This window comes from Notechis scutatus, chromosome 5, assembly GCF_049901735.1.
Source record: "Notechis scutatus isolate UNSWTSFEM ecotype Mainland chromosome 5, rNotScu1.2, whole genome shotgun sequence".
NCBI lineage: Eukaryota > Metazoa > Chordata > Lepidosauria > Squamata > Elapidae > Notechis > Notechis scutatus.
This window is the reverse complement of record NC_142013.1, coordinates 31,024,262-31,040,504: the sequence shown is the minus strand read 5'-3', so window position 1 is coordinate 31,040,504 and position 16,243 is coordinate 31,024,262. Positions and strand designations below refer to the sequence as shown.

Below are 16,243 nucleotides of genomic sequence, written 5' to 3'. Positions count from 1 at the left end.
TTTCTGAGATTGTGGATCCAAATTTTATGAGCTGTAAGCCATAATCAATTATGACAAATCACGGCTTGAACTATCTTGCTTTGCATGTAATGCGTCTATCTCATATATTAGTTTCACCTTTTAAGTTGCATTACTGAAATAAATGAACTTTTGCACGATATTCTAATTTTTCGAGTTTCACCTGTAGTGCAAAAAAAAAAAAGTGGATTTCCAGATGTTGGTGAACAATTCCTAGTACCATTAGTTAATATTAAGTAATGTAAGTATTCTAATGTAACTGAGATTCTTAATAACTGGACTACTGTATTCTCAATGTTTTTCCTCGTCTTAAAGTACAGTACCAGAGATTTTACTTCTTAAGCAAGCAGTTGATTACATATCCTTCATTGTTCCCCACTTTAAATTGTAAATTAGTAAACAATTTAATTCACTAAATTACAATTTAGTAATCAATTTAGTTAACGTCAACTAAAATGAAAGATAAGAGACAAGGATTTCTGAATTCACCCTTTATAAAGGGCAAAAATAAAATATGTGCAATTTTTCCAATTATTTACACGCAACATGATTGAATTCCTACTGTTGTACAGTATTGTTTCTAAGTCATGAATGGCCAACTCCATGATGGTACAGAGTTTTGAAGATTCTGTTTGTCCATTTTTTAAAAAGACACAGAAACCGATTTTTTTCCATTTTCCAAGAAAAAAACAACAACCCCCATCTTCCAACCCCCCTATATGACTTATTATGAGGGTATCATTAAATCCCATTTTAACGGTAGGGATGCACATAGATTGCATTCTGATTTTTAACACTAGATAACACAGGGTTTGGTTCCCTGTCATTTCAGAATTTTCCCCTTTTTGAAGTTTAAAATTTTTTCTTTCTGGGTTTTGATGACCGCAGACTAGCCCGGCTTTCCCCTTAACAATATCTGAAAGAAAACGTGTACGCCTTGCTGGAGAAATAATCTATTTATTTTTATTCACTAATTGCTGCATAGATGCTTACAAGTATTTGCTTGCAGAGTTTCCTGCGGGAGGGGCCTTAATTATTTTAATGCGCTGCAATAACTACAATTGAGAAAAAAAACAAAACCCGACGAATTCTTTGGAGTTAACTTTTAAACACGTGCTCCGCTCATGAAAAGCGCCCCCTCCGGAGACCAGGAACCGGAAGGCGAGTTTTTGAAGCTTTTTCATCTTCCACGGAGGCATGAAAACCCGGAAGCGGAAGTGGCGTGCTTGACGGCTGCTGCTGCTGCTGCTGCTGCTGCTCTCCTCCTTGTGGAAGAGGAGCCCGAGGTGGTTTTTTTGCAAGGTTCTTAGCCGGGGGTTTATTCTTGTCATTTGCAGAAGGAAGCTTTCCCGTCTCTATGCTGGCCGCCTTGGGATTGACGCCGCCATTATGATGCCTGTCTTCAAAAGCAGCCGCCGCGACTTTGCCTTCGGGCCGTGGAAACTAACGGCCGCTCGGACCCACATCATCAAGTCAGCCGATGCCGAGAGGTGCGATGGAGCGTGACTGGGGTGGGGGTGGGGGAGTGGGGGGCGACCGTCGCTAAGAAGGACGGTGGGCTGGGCGCCTGCCTTGCGCTCGGGAAGCGTCACAAAACCGCTCGCTGATTTTAGCCTGGTACAGGTAGTCCTCGACTTACAACTGTTCGCTTTGTGACCGTCCACTGGAAAAAAAAGACCCTTTTTCACACTTACGACCGCTGTGGCAACCCCGTGGACGGGTGATCTCAAAATGCGTGGCTATTGACTCACATTTATGACGGTGGCGGTGCCTCTGGGTCATGTGATCCCCTTTTGCAACCTTCCTTCAAGCAAAGTCAATGGGGAAATCAGGTTCACTTAACAACCGTGTGACTAATTTAATAACTGCAGTGTTTCACCTAACAAATGGGGCAAGAAAAGTCGTAAAATGAGGCAAAACTCACTTAACAAATTTCTCACTTAGCAACATAAATTTTGGGCTCAGTTGAGGACTACCTGTAGTGGTTTGGCTCACTCTTCGGTGCTTAATGGCCCTGAGACATATAGATTTTGTAGATCAACACATCGGAGGACTGGGTGGGAGGGGCGGTTTCCATACCTGGGCTTCAGAAATATGGGCAATTGTTAAATGGCAACAGAGAATTGCATTTTCTGGCTCTCTGTTGTCAGTTAAGGGTGCTGAAGTTTGGAGTCATAGGTTTGCAGTCCAGGTTTGCAGTCATAGTTGCAGGAACAGTTCAGTTTGTTGAAGCAGGAGCTTCCTAAATATCAAGTGTACTTCCCTTAAGGAGGTATAGGCAGAGTGCAGGGGAGCTGTGAAGAACCTTTTTGTTTCATTGTACCTTTCATTGTACCTTTGGGAAATCTACCTTTCCCAAAATGCCATTCCCTTTTTTCATTATTCATCTGTGTTCATTTTGGTCTTTGAATTTTTAGGGGAATGTTTAGGTTAAGATTACACAAAAAAGAGGTGTGATGGCAAAGTGTTGAGGAATCGCTGTTATAAATGCATGACAATCCCTCCCCCCCATAATTCTGCAAAGATTTGTAACAATATGAAGCAAATGGAAAGTTGAGGCATGGCGATTGCAGAGTGCAGTCTACTACCAAGATATTGGGGTTTTTTCCCTGGCTTCTCATCTACAAAGTTAGGGTATTTGGAGTATATTCTAGTGGAGTATTTGGTATTATGATTAGTGGTTCCTTTTTTTATATATATAATTTTATTTTTATTTTTATCACAACAACAAAAACAAACAAAACCTTTCTGTTCCACAGTGTGTCAGTTGAGTACATATTTCTTCGTGCACAAAATAATATCATACATATTTAACTTGTATATATTTATAATTGTTCTTTTCAATATTTTATATCAGATAAGTCACTTATTCTATTATCCTTAACTTTTAAGTCCTTAACTTTCAATAATATATTTCAAGTTCATATTCTTACTCTAACTCATCTATTTATCAGTAACAATATGTTATACTATACTTATATAATTCAATTCTTTACTCTTCTGTCCAACCATTTATAAAATAGATTCCAAATTTTATAATCGTCTTTTTCTTCTTGTTCTCTAATTGCCATTGTTAATCTACTCATTTCTGCACATTCCATTATTTTCTTAATTATTTCCTCTTCTGTCGGATTTTTTTCATTTCTCCAATTTTGTGCAAATACAATCCTAGCTGCTGTTAAAATATTAATAATCAAATACATTATTTCTTTGTTATAATCCTCAGGCAAAATTCCCAATAAAAATGTCTCTGGTTTTAAGTCTATAGGTTGTTTTATCATCTTCTCCAGCCACATGTATATTTTAGCTCAATACTTTTTAGTCTCTGTGCATGTCTATCACATGTGGTAATATGATCCTGGTAACTTCTGGCACCTTCAAACATCTTAGCAATTGTCATTGGGGATAGATACCACCTGTAAAGCATCTTATGCAAATTCTCTTTATAGGCCATTGACATAGTTAATTTATAATTGCTAGACCATAATATCTGCCATTTATCAAGATCTATTCCATATCCAAAATTTTCCCCCTATGCAATCATTGTTTCTTTTACTTGTTCATCCTCTAACTTCACTCCTAATATATAACCATATAATTTTTTAATCAACTTCTCATCAGTGCCTGTTAGGATTTTATCTAATTCAGTCAATTCCTCATAAAACCCAGTCATCTTAATGTCTTTATCATACCTTGTATGTATTTGTACCAATTTATATTTATCCCTTGTAAATCAAATTCTTGCTTTGTTTTGAGTTCACCCTTTTCATTTAAAATTTCATCATATCTAATTATGTGTTCCTTTTTAAATAGCTGTGGATATGAAAAGGCTTCTAAAGTTAATAACAGACAGAAAAACGATTAGTGGTTCCTGTGTAGAATACTTTTCAGACTTTTAAAATTAAGCTGTTTTGTTAGATCTACAAAATCACAGTTTCTCTTATATTCCCCCATATCAATCTATTTTCAATATACTTTTCATTCTGTTTAACAATCCTTTCTAAGGAGTGCTCCAAATATATGAATAATGTTGTGTATATGTTTTTATGTGTGTTTTCTGTTAAACTGTGATTGGCTTCTATTTGACAGACCATGTTAAATTACTGTTCTGATTTCATATTCATTATTAGAATTACCTTCTTTATACCCAGCAATCTTAACTTACATCTTCCATAAAAGTGAATCACAACTCTATCATTTGGCAAAAAAAAGAGGGAAGCCGTCCAACTGCTAATTTCAAATATGCAATAAATGTATATTAAAATATTATATGGTTAAGTATAGATCTTTATTTTATAAAATCAGTGTATAGCTCCAAAATAATCTAATCTTGTGTCTGTGTAGGTTAGCTGAAGAACTGCACTTGCCATGTGTTCCGGAAATGATGTTTGGTGACAATATCCTAAGAATTCAGCATGAATTGCTCTTTGGCATAGAGTTCAATGCAACCGATGCTTTAAAATGTGTAAATAACTCCCGAGGAATGGTTAAAGTTGCTTGTGCAGAAGAGTGGCAAGAAAGCAGGTAATAGCATATTTATTTGTGTTGTTTTTTAAAGATAGTATAGCTAGATGGGCCCTAAGGAATGGTTTTGCAAGCAGTGTAATTCTTCAGATCTGATTCCTCAAAACTGCTTCAGAATGTATACTTGTCTGAAATTCTTTTTAAAGCAATTTCTTATTTTGTTTATTTTGTCCCATCTCATTGAAGCAGATAAGCCAGTGGTGGCGAATCTATGGGACCTGTGCCACAGGTGGCACGCAGAGCCCTCTTTGTGGGCATGCGTGCCATCGCCCCAGCTCAGCTCTACAGTGCTTGCCTCCCACTGGCCAGCTGGTCTTTGGGTCTCTGCCACGCATGCGTGGGGGTGAGGTGCATGTGCAAAGGGCACATGCATATGTGCAGGGCATGCTCATGGATGGGCGTGTGCCTTGCATTTTGGGTATGCGCACTTGCACTTTGGGCACTCAGTGCCCAAAAGGCTCGCCATCACTGAGATAAGCCATGTAATCCTTATAAGACTATAAAGAGTGTAGGCAGGTGCTAAATGTGCAGTAATGTACTCTGAAGCATCTTTTGGGAATCAGTTCTGAAAGGTTGCAGTTCCTTCATACATATAATCTGTATTGATGTTGTTAACTTAATATGTGATCTTGTTACAGTTATTTAGCCTTCCTGTTTTTCCTATGTTATGAATGGTACTTGTACTTTTTAAAATAATCTTTAATCTTTACATTTAAATTTTTTGAAACTATGGTTAATCTGTTAACTCTGAAGCACATGTGGTCTTGTACAAAAATAACTGTTCAAATAGATTGTCTGATGAAGAATCCTGATGAAATACTCAATACTAGCTTGATACCTGTGCTTCGCTATGAAACTATGTGGTCAGGCTTAGTTTTTTGGGAGGAAAATAAGGGGGGGAAATTATGTCTCTGCCTACCAGCATCCATCGGTATTCATCTGACTAGCGTACTGTCAGTGTGTGAGAGAGTTGAGGGCTGTTTGGAAACTGAAACAGTATTTGCTGTGTGAGCAAGAAGGAGACAGCAAGGAACCTGGACATGGCTTAGTTCAAGTATTCAGTACTAAAGCTGCTTGGTGCTGTGAAAGTAAAACTGAAACTAAAACTCTCCTCTCCTCTGCTTGTGATTTGCATTTGGAACAGATTTCTTTTCAGGTGGGGAGGGTGAATAGAACTCCTTAGCATCAGAGCGTGTTAATAATAATATACAAATACTAATGCTCTGATTCTCATTTCGAAAAATCATTTCTTAGTAAGTACCTAGAAGCCAAGAGGAATATACGTGCCAAATTTCAAATTTGTAGGCTTTACAGTTCTGGAGATTTTGTGATGTTGTGTGAGTGGTATTTCACTTTTATATACATAGATTTTGCTTCATCTTTGAACAGCTACCGTTTGATCCTATATATGTTTCTTCTAGGTGATTAAAACTGAATTTACTTCAAGGTCACAATGCACTTTATTATAAGTATAGGCATAAAAGCAGGAAGAAGTGAAGGAGGCTACATTACTTCTATAGCTAACATCTTTGAGGAAAAAAATAAGCAATTTTTAACAGTATTTAAAAAATACTGAAATGCCTTACCACATTTTCTCTCTTAACATATTAAATCTATCAGTTTACAGGTGCATATTGATTTATAGAATCATAATTTATGTATTTTGTAAAATAGATGTGTAGAAATACTTTTTGCCTGCTCCTGTACCTGATACGTGATATTTGTCTTTTCCTGTAGGTCTGAGCCCGAACACACAAAGGAAGTTGTTAAACCATATGATTGGACTTACACAACAGACTATAAAGGAACTCTCCTCGGTGAAACACTAAAGCTAAAAGTATGATTGTGATGGTCAACTATTTGCAAGAATGAATTTGTTGAACAATTGGGCAATCAATTAAACAAGAAAGAACGTTTAATTTCTACTGTGTTGTTCTAGGTTTCTTCCACAACAGACCATATAGATACAGAGAAATTAAAAGCCAGGGAACAGATAATGTTTTTTGAAGAAGTGCTCTTGTTTGAAGATGAACTTCATGATCATGGGGTTTCAAGTCTAAGTGTCAAAATTGTGAGTCCAGTAATCTTTTACATGTTTCTTCCATAATTGTATAAAATGCAGAAAAATACAGAACGGAGATAATCACAAACCTATTAATAATATCCCTTGAATTCATTTCTTTTGGGCATTTTCATGTTTAAATTTCAAATAAGCTTTTATTTAGTTGGAATTATAGAATTAAATAATTGATTAAATTATATAATGATATAAACAAGTCATTGGAAAAATGGAATAGATTGAGTTTAAAATAATGCAGGAAACGCTTTCTATACAAAAATGTATATCATATGGTGATCAGGTAACATTTTGTAAGGCTTTTGATTCAGAGTGAGCGTGGGACAGTTTTTAATTTTGTGAACATTTCTTTTGTAGGAAAAATGTTTCCTTGTACAAGAGAGCAAGATTTTATGTGCTTTATACACTACAGGTAGTCCTTGACTTACAATAGGGTATCAAACTCGCGATGATACATCATGTGATGTATCACAACTTTACCCTCCTTTGCTAAAGCAGATGGGTGTGGGCCAGCGCTTGATGCATCTGGGCCACAAGTTTGGCGCCCCTGACTTACAACCACAATTGAGCTCAAAATTTATGTTGCTAAGTGAGAAATTTGTTAAGTGAGTTTTGTCCCATTTTACAACTTTTCTTGCCATTCTTAAGTGAATCACTGCAGTTGTTAAGTTAGTAACATGGTTGGTAAGTGAATCTGTCAGAAGTTTGCAAAAGGGGATCAAGTGACCCTGGGGCACTGCAACCGTCATAAACGTGAGCCAGTGGTCAAGCATCCAAATGTAAATCACATGATCACGGGGATACTACAATTGTCATAAGTGTGAAAAATGGTCATGTCACTTTCTTCAATGCCATTGTCACTAAACAAACTGTTGTAAGTCAAAGACTATCTGTATACTAAAAATAATGTCTTCATTGCTGACATTTTCCCAGACTTATAAAAATACAACACTGATTAGCTTACAGATTTTCCTGATCACGTATTTGTGCCTGCAGGAAATTAAGATCTATTAAAATTATCTTCCTAAAAGTTATTGGAAAGGTTATATTATTTACTAATGAAGGCTTTTAAGACATTTACCATGTTTTTAATTACCTGTTAGAGTAATCTGTTTTAAATGTGTGCAAGTGCAAATTATTCTTGCTATGTTTGACAGAGAGTAATGCCTTCCAGCTTTTTTGTGCTGTTGAGATTTTTCTTGCGAGTTGATGGAGTTCTTATTAGGATGAATGATACAAGACTTTATCATGAGGTAAGACAATCTTAATGTGAACATTTGGTTGGAAAAGTCATAAAAAACAGGGTATACCTTGAAGTTTAGAAGTGACATTTTATTTGCTAATACATGTATGCTATTGTCTCTAATTTTAAAAATAAGATAGTTGCAGCTTTGTTAGCTGTTTCTTTGTACAAGTAGTTGAATAGACTTCTAAAAATCCCAAAGGTATCTCTGTCTTGTCCTCTGTACATGGCTTTTGTTAAGTAGACCTAAAAATATTAGGAATGAGATATGCAGTTATTAGTTTTTTTTAATTTATATACTGTCTGTAGTACAATTATTGTAACACTGTGTACATTCCATCTGTACTGCCTAGAACAGTATATTTTAAAATAAAAATATTCAGCATATAAATATATACTACCCAAGTACATCCTGTGTGGATCTTACCAGATTAAAGATGGCATGTAGATCCACGTATATTATGTTATATACAGCATTTCCAACATGAATGTAGTTGGCTTATTACTATTTGTAAATAATACTAAATTTACAGCATCTTTATTGGATATTATAACAGGATTCTGTGTTAGTGTTGCAATAGATTAGTTTTGTACAACAGAAGTTTCATTTTATTTGAAACTATATGTACATATTAAATCTGTTTCAATGTTATGAAAATACATTTTATCTGTTTTTTTAATAGGCCAATAAATCATACATGTTGCGGGAATATACCTCTAGAGAAAGCAAAATATCAAATCTAAAGGTATTAATATTTAAAACATTTTTTCTGTCAGAATTAGTAAATTTTTGGTGCAAGTTATTTTGTGGATACTGAGAAACACCATTATTTTAAGCATTAATTAAATTTATATGAGAGAAATGAAATTAACAATAATCTATGTTTAGTGCTGCAATATGTTAAAATCAATTAAATAAATCTCAGTAATTAAAAAATAGGAAATTGTGGAATAGAAGTTACTTAATAGTATATTTTGTTCTTAAAATTTTTTTTGTTTAAAATGTTTCCACTAGTGCTAAAGAAACACATTTTTCCTTTTGGAAAAATACAAATATATATTTTACCTGATATCCTAGTTATATTCTATCAGTGTCAGCATTCCAAGTAATTCACCCATGAAGTGAACATGGTTGAGGCCATCTTGGAGACTTCATGGTTGCCATTGAGATTACTTTGTGGGCCCATTTGTATTATTTAAACAATCCAACCATTTCCTCTTCCAGTTTGTTCACTTTTGTGTCATAACTGGCATGCTGCACAGCCTCCTGCCCCATTGTGGCTGCGAAGAACTGGGCTTCCCATACATAAGATATCCTCCAAAAATAAGCCTTAGTGTTTATTTTGGAGCCTCTCCAAAATATAAGACTGGGTCTTATTTTTGGAGAAACACAGGTAGTAGCTTCTCATTCTTGTGATCACTCAAGTATATTTGTGTGTGCAGGGCTAGTACGTAAAAACTTAATCACATTAAATTCAGATATTCCTGTTAACCACTAAAACATATTTTAATGACAAAAATTATATTTATTTAAAACATTAAACTTCATTTCCTGTTGTAATTATTTATCCCATTATTTAATCTCAAACACACGTCTGAGCCTCTAACATTATGTAACATGGGAAAAAATTTGGTAAACAAGTTGTTACAATTCATATGATTCTGTTTATAGTGGTGTATATTGCTAATGCTAAATGTCTATTGCCATTATTATTGCTTCAATCTACTGGCTGTGGAATAGTGCATGCCAGGCATTGAAGCTCATTTCTGCTCTCAATCACCTCACAAAATTCCAGAAAAATGCAAGCCAGTTCTAGCACACCAACATCCCTAGTGTAATAATTTGTTGTGTAGTGCAGTTGCATTCAGAGTTGTAAATGCAAGTTGGGAGACCATATAAATAAGTAAGCAATTTCATTTTACTTTTCTCTAGCTATCCAGTTTTCAGAATAGAAGTGGAAACATTGAAAAATAAAAATCTGTAATTAAAATAATATTTACCAAACATGTTAATATAATGTTAACTTACATTTATATTTAGATATACTTTCTCTTTTGTTGTTCTCTAATGATCTCTCTCCAAATTCAAGCACATTCCCCCAACATTGTTCACGGATCCTAATGAGATTGCCCAGTATTTGCCTGTCAAAGAAAATATTTGTGAGAAGCTGGAATTTCCTGAGAACTCATGCCATGAATCTGCAGCTGCACCTGAAGGCACTTAATGAGATCGGCATAATCTGATGAACTTGATATAGACCCTGTTCTTATCTTCTTGGCCATTAGCACTGAAGATGCTGGATAAAGATCTGTCTGGAGGCCTGGCTAAATGTTCTCTAGCCTTGGGTGGGTGAAGCTAACTTGGAAGTTTTTCCTGTACTTTCATTGTGTCTGTTTTGAATATGCTCTGATCTAATAGAAAACTGCCATTACTGATATTGGAGAGTAAGTCCCCAAATAAGGATCAGTTATATTAAAGTATGCAACATTTCAAGAAAGACTGCACAGATGTTCAAAAATCAAAACAAAATAAGAGTCCTTTACAAGCGCAGTAACTTTTATAGATGTTGTTTTAACATAGTCTTTTGTTATAAAAGGACTTGTGTTTCATATAGTGTGAAAGAGAATAATTATGTTTCTTCTCTAGGTTAAATTTGATTACTTTGTTGAGGATCATTGATGCTTGATCAGTTCATGAAATTTAATGTATATTGAATGGTATTGTTAATCCTCATTTACTTGCTGCCTGTCTTATCAGATACAAGCTTTTTTACCTTCTAAACAAAGCTAAATCTTTCATAAATTGTAATCAAACAAGCTACATAAGTACAGATAACAGGATCCATTTTTGCCCACTTCCTACCATTCTGTCATAAATTAGATGTTAATATGGTATCACAGATGGAAATTGTTAATGCTCCTTGTCGACCTGAAGTTACTTCCTTTTAAAAATATTGCAAGTTTATATTGATTAGATTGTTAACAAAAATTAAATTCTTATAATATTTGTAATAGAATATAAAGTATTAATATTGGGCTATTGCAACTAGGACAGACATGGATACTTTAAGCTACCAGTATTTTTGATAAAAATGATTGCACATATATTTATAAAATAGTTACCAAACTGCACCATTCATATATTTCTTAAAGAAGATGAACTGAACTGTTGTAGAGAAGTTGTTTCATCCGTTTATTTCTAAAATTCATGTTCAGTTCTCACAATAGTCCCTGCTATTTTTTGGCAACAGGCAAAATAATATTTGAGATTTTGGTGATAACAGAATAATAAATTTTAGGTTTGTTTTTATATATTATAGACTCATAAAAATCTCAGTCTGGTACATTACAAATATATACATTTCTCTGATATGATTTTTCTTATCTATTGCCTCAAGGGAGAAGAATTTGAAAATCAATGATTGCTTGTTTGTCCTTTTTTATTCTGTGTTTCAAATTTCTAAAAAAATTTCTTGAAAAAGCCAAATAGCTAACACTTTTCAGAATTACTAAGATAAGACGGTCTAATTCAGTGTCCACAAATTGCATTGGACATTATGCAGTGTGTTAAGAGTAAAGATGTATAGGATAGGTTCTGGGTTTTTAAACCATAAAGCCTTAACTGAAACAGCATTGTGTTTACTACTTTAACATACATGCATAGGTAAGAATTCAGTCAGGCGGGGATTTTGTTTGCTCTGAAAAATGATTATGTTTTTCCAATACATATGTTGACTCCAACATTTTTAAGAAAAGTACATTAATCCTATATCTTGAGACAGCTTCAATTGTTTATACTGCATAGCTAGTCATGATTGCTGGTCGTATAACAAAATAGAACTGATAATTGGACTACAAAAGTTATTGGGATAAAATAGGAGAAGAAATAAGAAGCAAAAAGATTTGAAAAGCAAGGCCAAACAACACATTTATATTGTAGACAAATATAAAATTAGTTACATTGTAATATTTCTTTCAAGAAGCTAAATTTATTCTATTCGTCATATAACAAATATACAATATTGCATATAACTATCAAATTCAGACCAGAGAGGGAGAGAAAACTGGATCCTTATTCCTGTATCATGCATGTTCTACTTGACATTTAACAGTAGTGAAATCTCCTGTGTGGGATTTGTGTTTGTAAACATTTCTTTGTGAAATTAAGCAAATTCATACCTTCAAAAGGTACAATATACCATCAATATTTACAACTTTGAAGTTAATGGAAGCTATATTGTACACCCCTTCATTTCAATAACACTTGTGCAGAACTATTTACTAAAATTGTACTCGTCAGCATGTAAAAGGCTTATATTGTTTAGTCAGAAACATGTAATGGTTTGTGTTCAGTCACAAAATAAAAAAGTTGCATTTAGCATCTCACTTTCATTTTAGATATTTCAATAAGAAAGGCCTTTTTTAACTTAAAAAAATATTTACTTCAATTTGATTTTCTTCAGATTTGTTGGCATGTAATTCTTGTAATAGAGAACCAGTTTGATGTAATGGTTAAAGCATCAGGCTAGAAACTGGGAGACATGAATTCAAGTCCCAGCTGGGTGACCTTGAGCTGGTCAGTTTCTGTCCATGCTAGGAAGGAAGCAGTGTTAAACTACTTTTGGGAAACTGCCAAGAAAGCTGTAGGACATGTCCAGGCAGTCTCTGAGAATTGCACACAATGGCATGGAACAAAAAAAAAATCTTGTAATAGTGGGGTTGATCTGACTTGCTTCCTTGGCTGTCCGTGGAGAAGAAACTCTTAACTCACAAACTTCTAAGGGTGATGATCAATATTATTTTGCTCAATGGATATTCTCAACAAGTCTAGACAACTTGGTGGAAAGTCAGTGATGGGGAAGACCATACATTACTGCTAATCCATACCTTAATTCCAGAATGGTATTCCATTCCTGGTTTGTCCATTATTTCACCCTGCTGGATAGAGTAGAATGGAGTTTAATATCCTCTGGAGAACTCTTGCTTAATTGTAGCTAACCTTCTAGTTCAGGACTATCAAACTTCCAGCCCGCAGACAGGATGCATCACATGCTACGCCCACGCCCGGTTTAGTGAAGGAAGAAAAAGTCTCGATGTGTAAAGTGACGCCGCCCTGACATAGCAAGTTTGGCACCCCGTTCTAGTTCAAATAGTTATTGATAATTTATACTGTACAATATGTTAAGGTACCGTATATACTCGAGTATAAGCCGAGTTTTTCAGCCCATTTTTTGTGCTGAAAAAAACCCCCCTCGGCTTATACTCGAGTCAGATTCCCCTCTGAAAAAAAAATGGCGTGGAGCTCCGGAGCTGGGCAGGCGCTTCCCTGCTTCCGTGTTTCCTTTGCAACTTTTAAGCATGGGGGTAATCGGAAAAGTTCTTGCATGAGGATATATTGTTTTTTCTTTTTTTAACTGTTTTTAGGGGGGGGGGAAAGACCCACCGTCATGTGAGAATGCTCAGACACGAAATCTATCCGCCCGAAAATAAGTGTGTGTGTGTGTGTGGGGGGGGAATTTTAACAGAGGGAAGATTTAGGGAGAAGGCAAAAGCTACGGAAGATCCTTAAGGGGAAACTGAGGGGGAGACTCACCCTTGGTCCAGATGAGCCCCCTTCCCTGCCCCTAAGGAAGCAGAGGCAGCCAGCAAGGGCAGGCAAGTCCCGCTTCACATTCTCTGTCCGTCCTCGCTCCCACCCAAAGCCACGAAGTCCCCCAATCGCGCAGCCCAGAATCGCCCTCCCCTCAGGGGGTAGCAACGACGCCCGGTTTTTCCCGAGACAAGAAGCTCCGCCGTGCAATGAAAGCGCCCTGGCTCTAGGCTCGCGGGCTCAGAAAACAACGCGAGCCAAGGTGGGTTCGGCTCCGCTCGGCTTCTCCAACATCCGGCACCGCCCTGTTCTTGTGCCGGGCCCGGCAAGTCCGAGCAGCCAGCGCGTGGAGCAGGGCGGCGCCGGAGATCGTTGGCTGCCTCTTTCGCAGCACGGAGGCCTCCCGGCTGGCCAGCTGCTCTCCTCCTTCTCTGCCTGTTTGTTCTGTGTGACCGAGGAGGAGGAGACCGGCCGGCTGGTTGGGGGAGGCTTTCTGCACCGAGGGAGGCGGCTGTTGGTGTCCGGCTTTGCTCTGCTTCTCCGGCGCGGCCCTGTTCTTTACTTGGGCAGCCGGGCACCCGCAACGGGAAGGGAAAGGCAAAAAGCGCTTTCCCTTCCCAAGGCGACGGGAGGCCTCCCCCGGCTGGCCAGCTGCTCTCCTCCTTCTCTGCCTGTTTGTTCTGTGTGACCGAGGAGGAGGAGACCGGCCGGCTGGTAGGGGGAGGCTTTCTGCACCGAGGGAGGCGGCTGTTGGTGTCCGGCTTTGCTCCGCTTCTCCGGCGCGGCCCTGTTCTTTACTTGGGCAGCCGGGCGCCTGCAACGGCGCCCACGGCGGCAACAGGCAGTTCCGCCCGGGCTCCGCTCAGGTTTCCGGCTGGGGCTGTCGGGAGTTGCTGCCGCCGGTGCGGCCCCAGTCCCGCGTCGCCTCGGGAAGGGAAAGGCAAAAAGCGCTTTGTTCTGTGTGACCGAGGAGGAGGAGACCAGCCGGCTGGTTGGGGGAGGCCTTTCCCTTCCCGTTGCGGGCGCCCGGCTGCCCAAGTAAAGAACAGGGCCGCGCCGGAGAAGCGGAGCAAAGCCGGACACCAACAGCCGACTCCTCAGCGCAGAAAGCCTCCCCAACCAGCCGGCCGGTCTCCTCCTCCTCGGTCACACAGAACAAACAGGCAGAGAAGGAGGAGAGCAGCTGGCCAGCCGGGGGAGGCCTCCCGTGCTGTGAAAGAGGCAGCCAACTATCTCCGGTGCCGTCCTGCTCCATGCGCTGGCTGCTCGGACTTGCCGGGCCCGGCACATAGAACAGGGCGGTGCCGGATGTTGGAGAAGCCGAGCGGAGCCGGCGACTTCGGCTCGCGTTGTTTTCTGAGCCCGCGAGCCTAGAGCCAGGGCGCTTTCATTGCACGGCAGAGCTTCTTGTCTCGGGAAAAACCGGGCGTCGTTGCTGCCCCTTGAGGGGAGGGCGATTCTGGGCTGCGCGATTGGGGGACTTCATGGCTTTGGGTGGGTGGGTGGGTGGGAGTGAGGACGGACGGAGTCTGTGAAGCGGGGCTTGCCTGCCCTTGCTGGCTGCCTCTGCTTCCTTAGGGCGGGGAAGGGCGCTCATCTGGACCAAGGGTGAGTCTCCCCCTCAGTTTCCCCTGAAGGATCTTCCATCGCTTTTGCCTTCTCCCTACATCTGGGGCTGTCGGGAGTTGCTGCCGCCAGTGCGGCTCCGGTCCCGCGTTGCCTTGGGAAGGGTGGGGCAAAACCAGGAGCCGCTGATCCTGAGCCTCCGGTGCCGCTGCCGCAAAGCGCTGCCACGGCTCTTCCTTTTTGCCTTTCCCTTCCCGAGGCGACGCGGGACTGGGGCCGCGCCGGCGGTAGCGACTCCTGACTCAGGGGGCCTCCGAGGGAGGGGAAGAGAGTGACTCCTGCCTCCCGCTGTCATCATCATCTTCTTTTGGGTTAGTGAATCAATTAAACCTTTCATGATAGTGAGATCGTTTCCCAAATTAATTATTTTTATTTTTGAAATTTACCAGTAGCTGCTGCATTTCCCACCCTCGGCTTATACTCGAGTCAATAAGTTTTCCCAGTTTTTTGTGTAAAATTAGGTGCCTTGGCTTATATTCGGGTCGACTTATACTCGAGTATATACGGTAAGTTACAATAGGAATGGAAAACCACCATGGTTATTTCTCCCACACACAAGTCATGAATATACTGTATAATTATGCTAGAACTATTGTTTACCTCGAGGAAAACTCACCAGTATCATTGATTCAAATCCTTGGGTGTTGAAGGGACTCAATGGGATTTCAGCTACACAGTTGTGTTTGAATATTGAAAGTATTGCAAACATTTATCTATTTTCCTTGGACTCAATTTTCAGATAAAATTGAAGATAAAAACAGATAAAAACATGAAGAGACTCCATAGGAAAAATCCATTCTGTGTGGGTACAGAATATTAAAGTATAAAAAGCTAAGAATGGCTTAGTGACTGTTCTTTCCTTCAATATGACATAATAAATATGAATATGTAAAAAGAACAATAATGTTGCCTTAGAGTCTAACCTTATTGATAATTTATTGGATAATGCAGCCATTATTGTGATTGTCAGTAAAGCAGAAAAGTTTAATATTGCAGCAGTAATGGTGTAAATTTTTGATGCTGGTAGTCTCACTAAATAATAATATACCAGTTGATGTGACCTTCACATTATTCCCCTTCAGGGTAAATAATGTTAAGCAAAGTACAGGAAAAAATAAAATAGCAACTGCTTTCTGTAGTCCTGTCCCCTAATGTCCTGTCCCAT

At 38.7% G+C, this 16,243-nt stretch overlaps 1 protein-coding gene across 2 annotated transcripts; it reads left to right on the top strand.

The window, feature by feature from the left end:
• Window positions 1-1,280: 1,280 nt before the first annotated feature.
• On the top strand, window positions 1,281-12,240 carry TIPRL (TOR signaling pathway regulator). Of its 2 annotated transcripts, none has more exons than XM_026681743.2 (7): window positions 1,281-1,508; window positions 4,363-4,542; window positions 6,280-6,379; window positions 6,482-6,613; window positions 7,777-7,872; window positions 8,546-8,608; window positions 9,953-12,240. In XM_026681743.2, exons 1-7 carry the CDS (start codon window positions 1,408-1,410, stop codon window positions 10,085-10,087), a joined length of 807 nt encoding a protein of 268 aa, XP_026537528.1. In that variant the 5' UTR covers window positions 1,281-1,407; the 3' UTR covers window positions 10,088-12,240. The 2 variants fall into 2 exon arrangements, with proteins under 2 accessions (XP_026537528.1, XP_087822570.1); XM_087966444.1 differs by having other exon boundaries at window positions 9,934-10,125.
• Window positions 12,241-16,243: the final 4,003 nt, after the last annotated feature.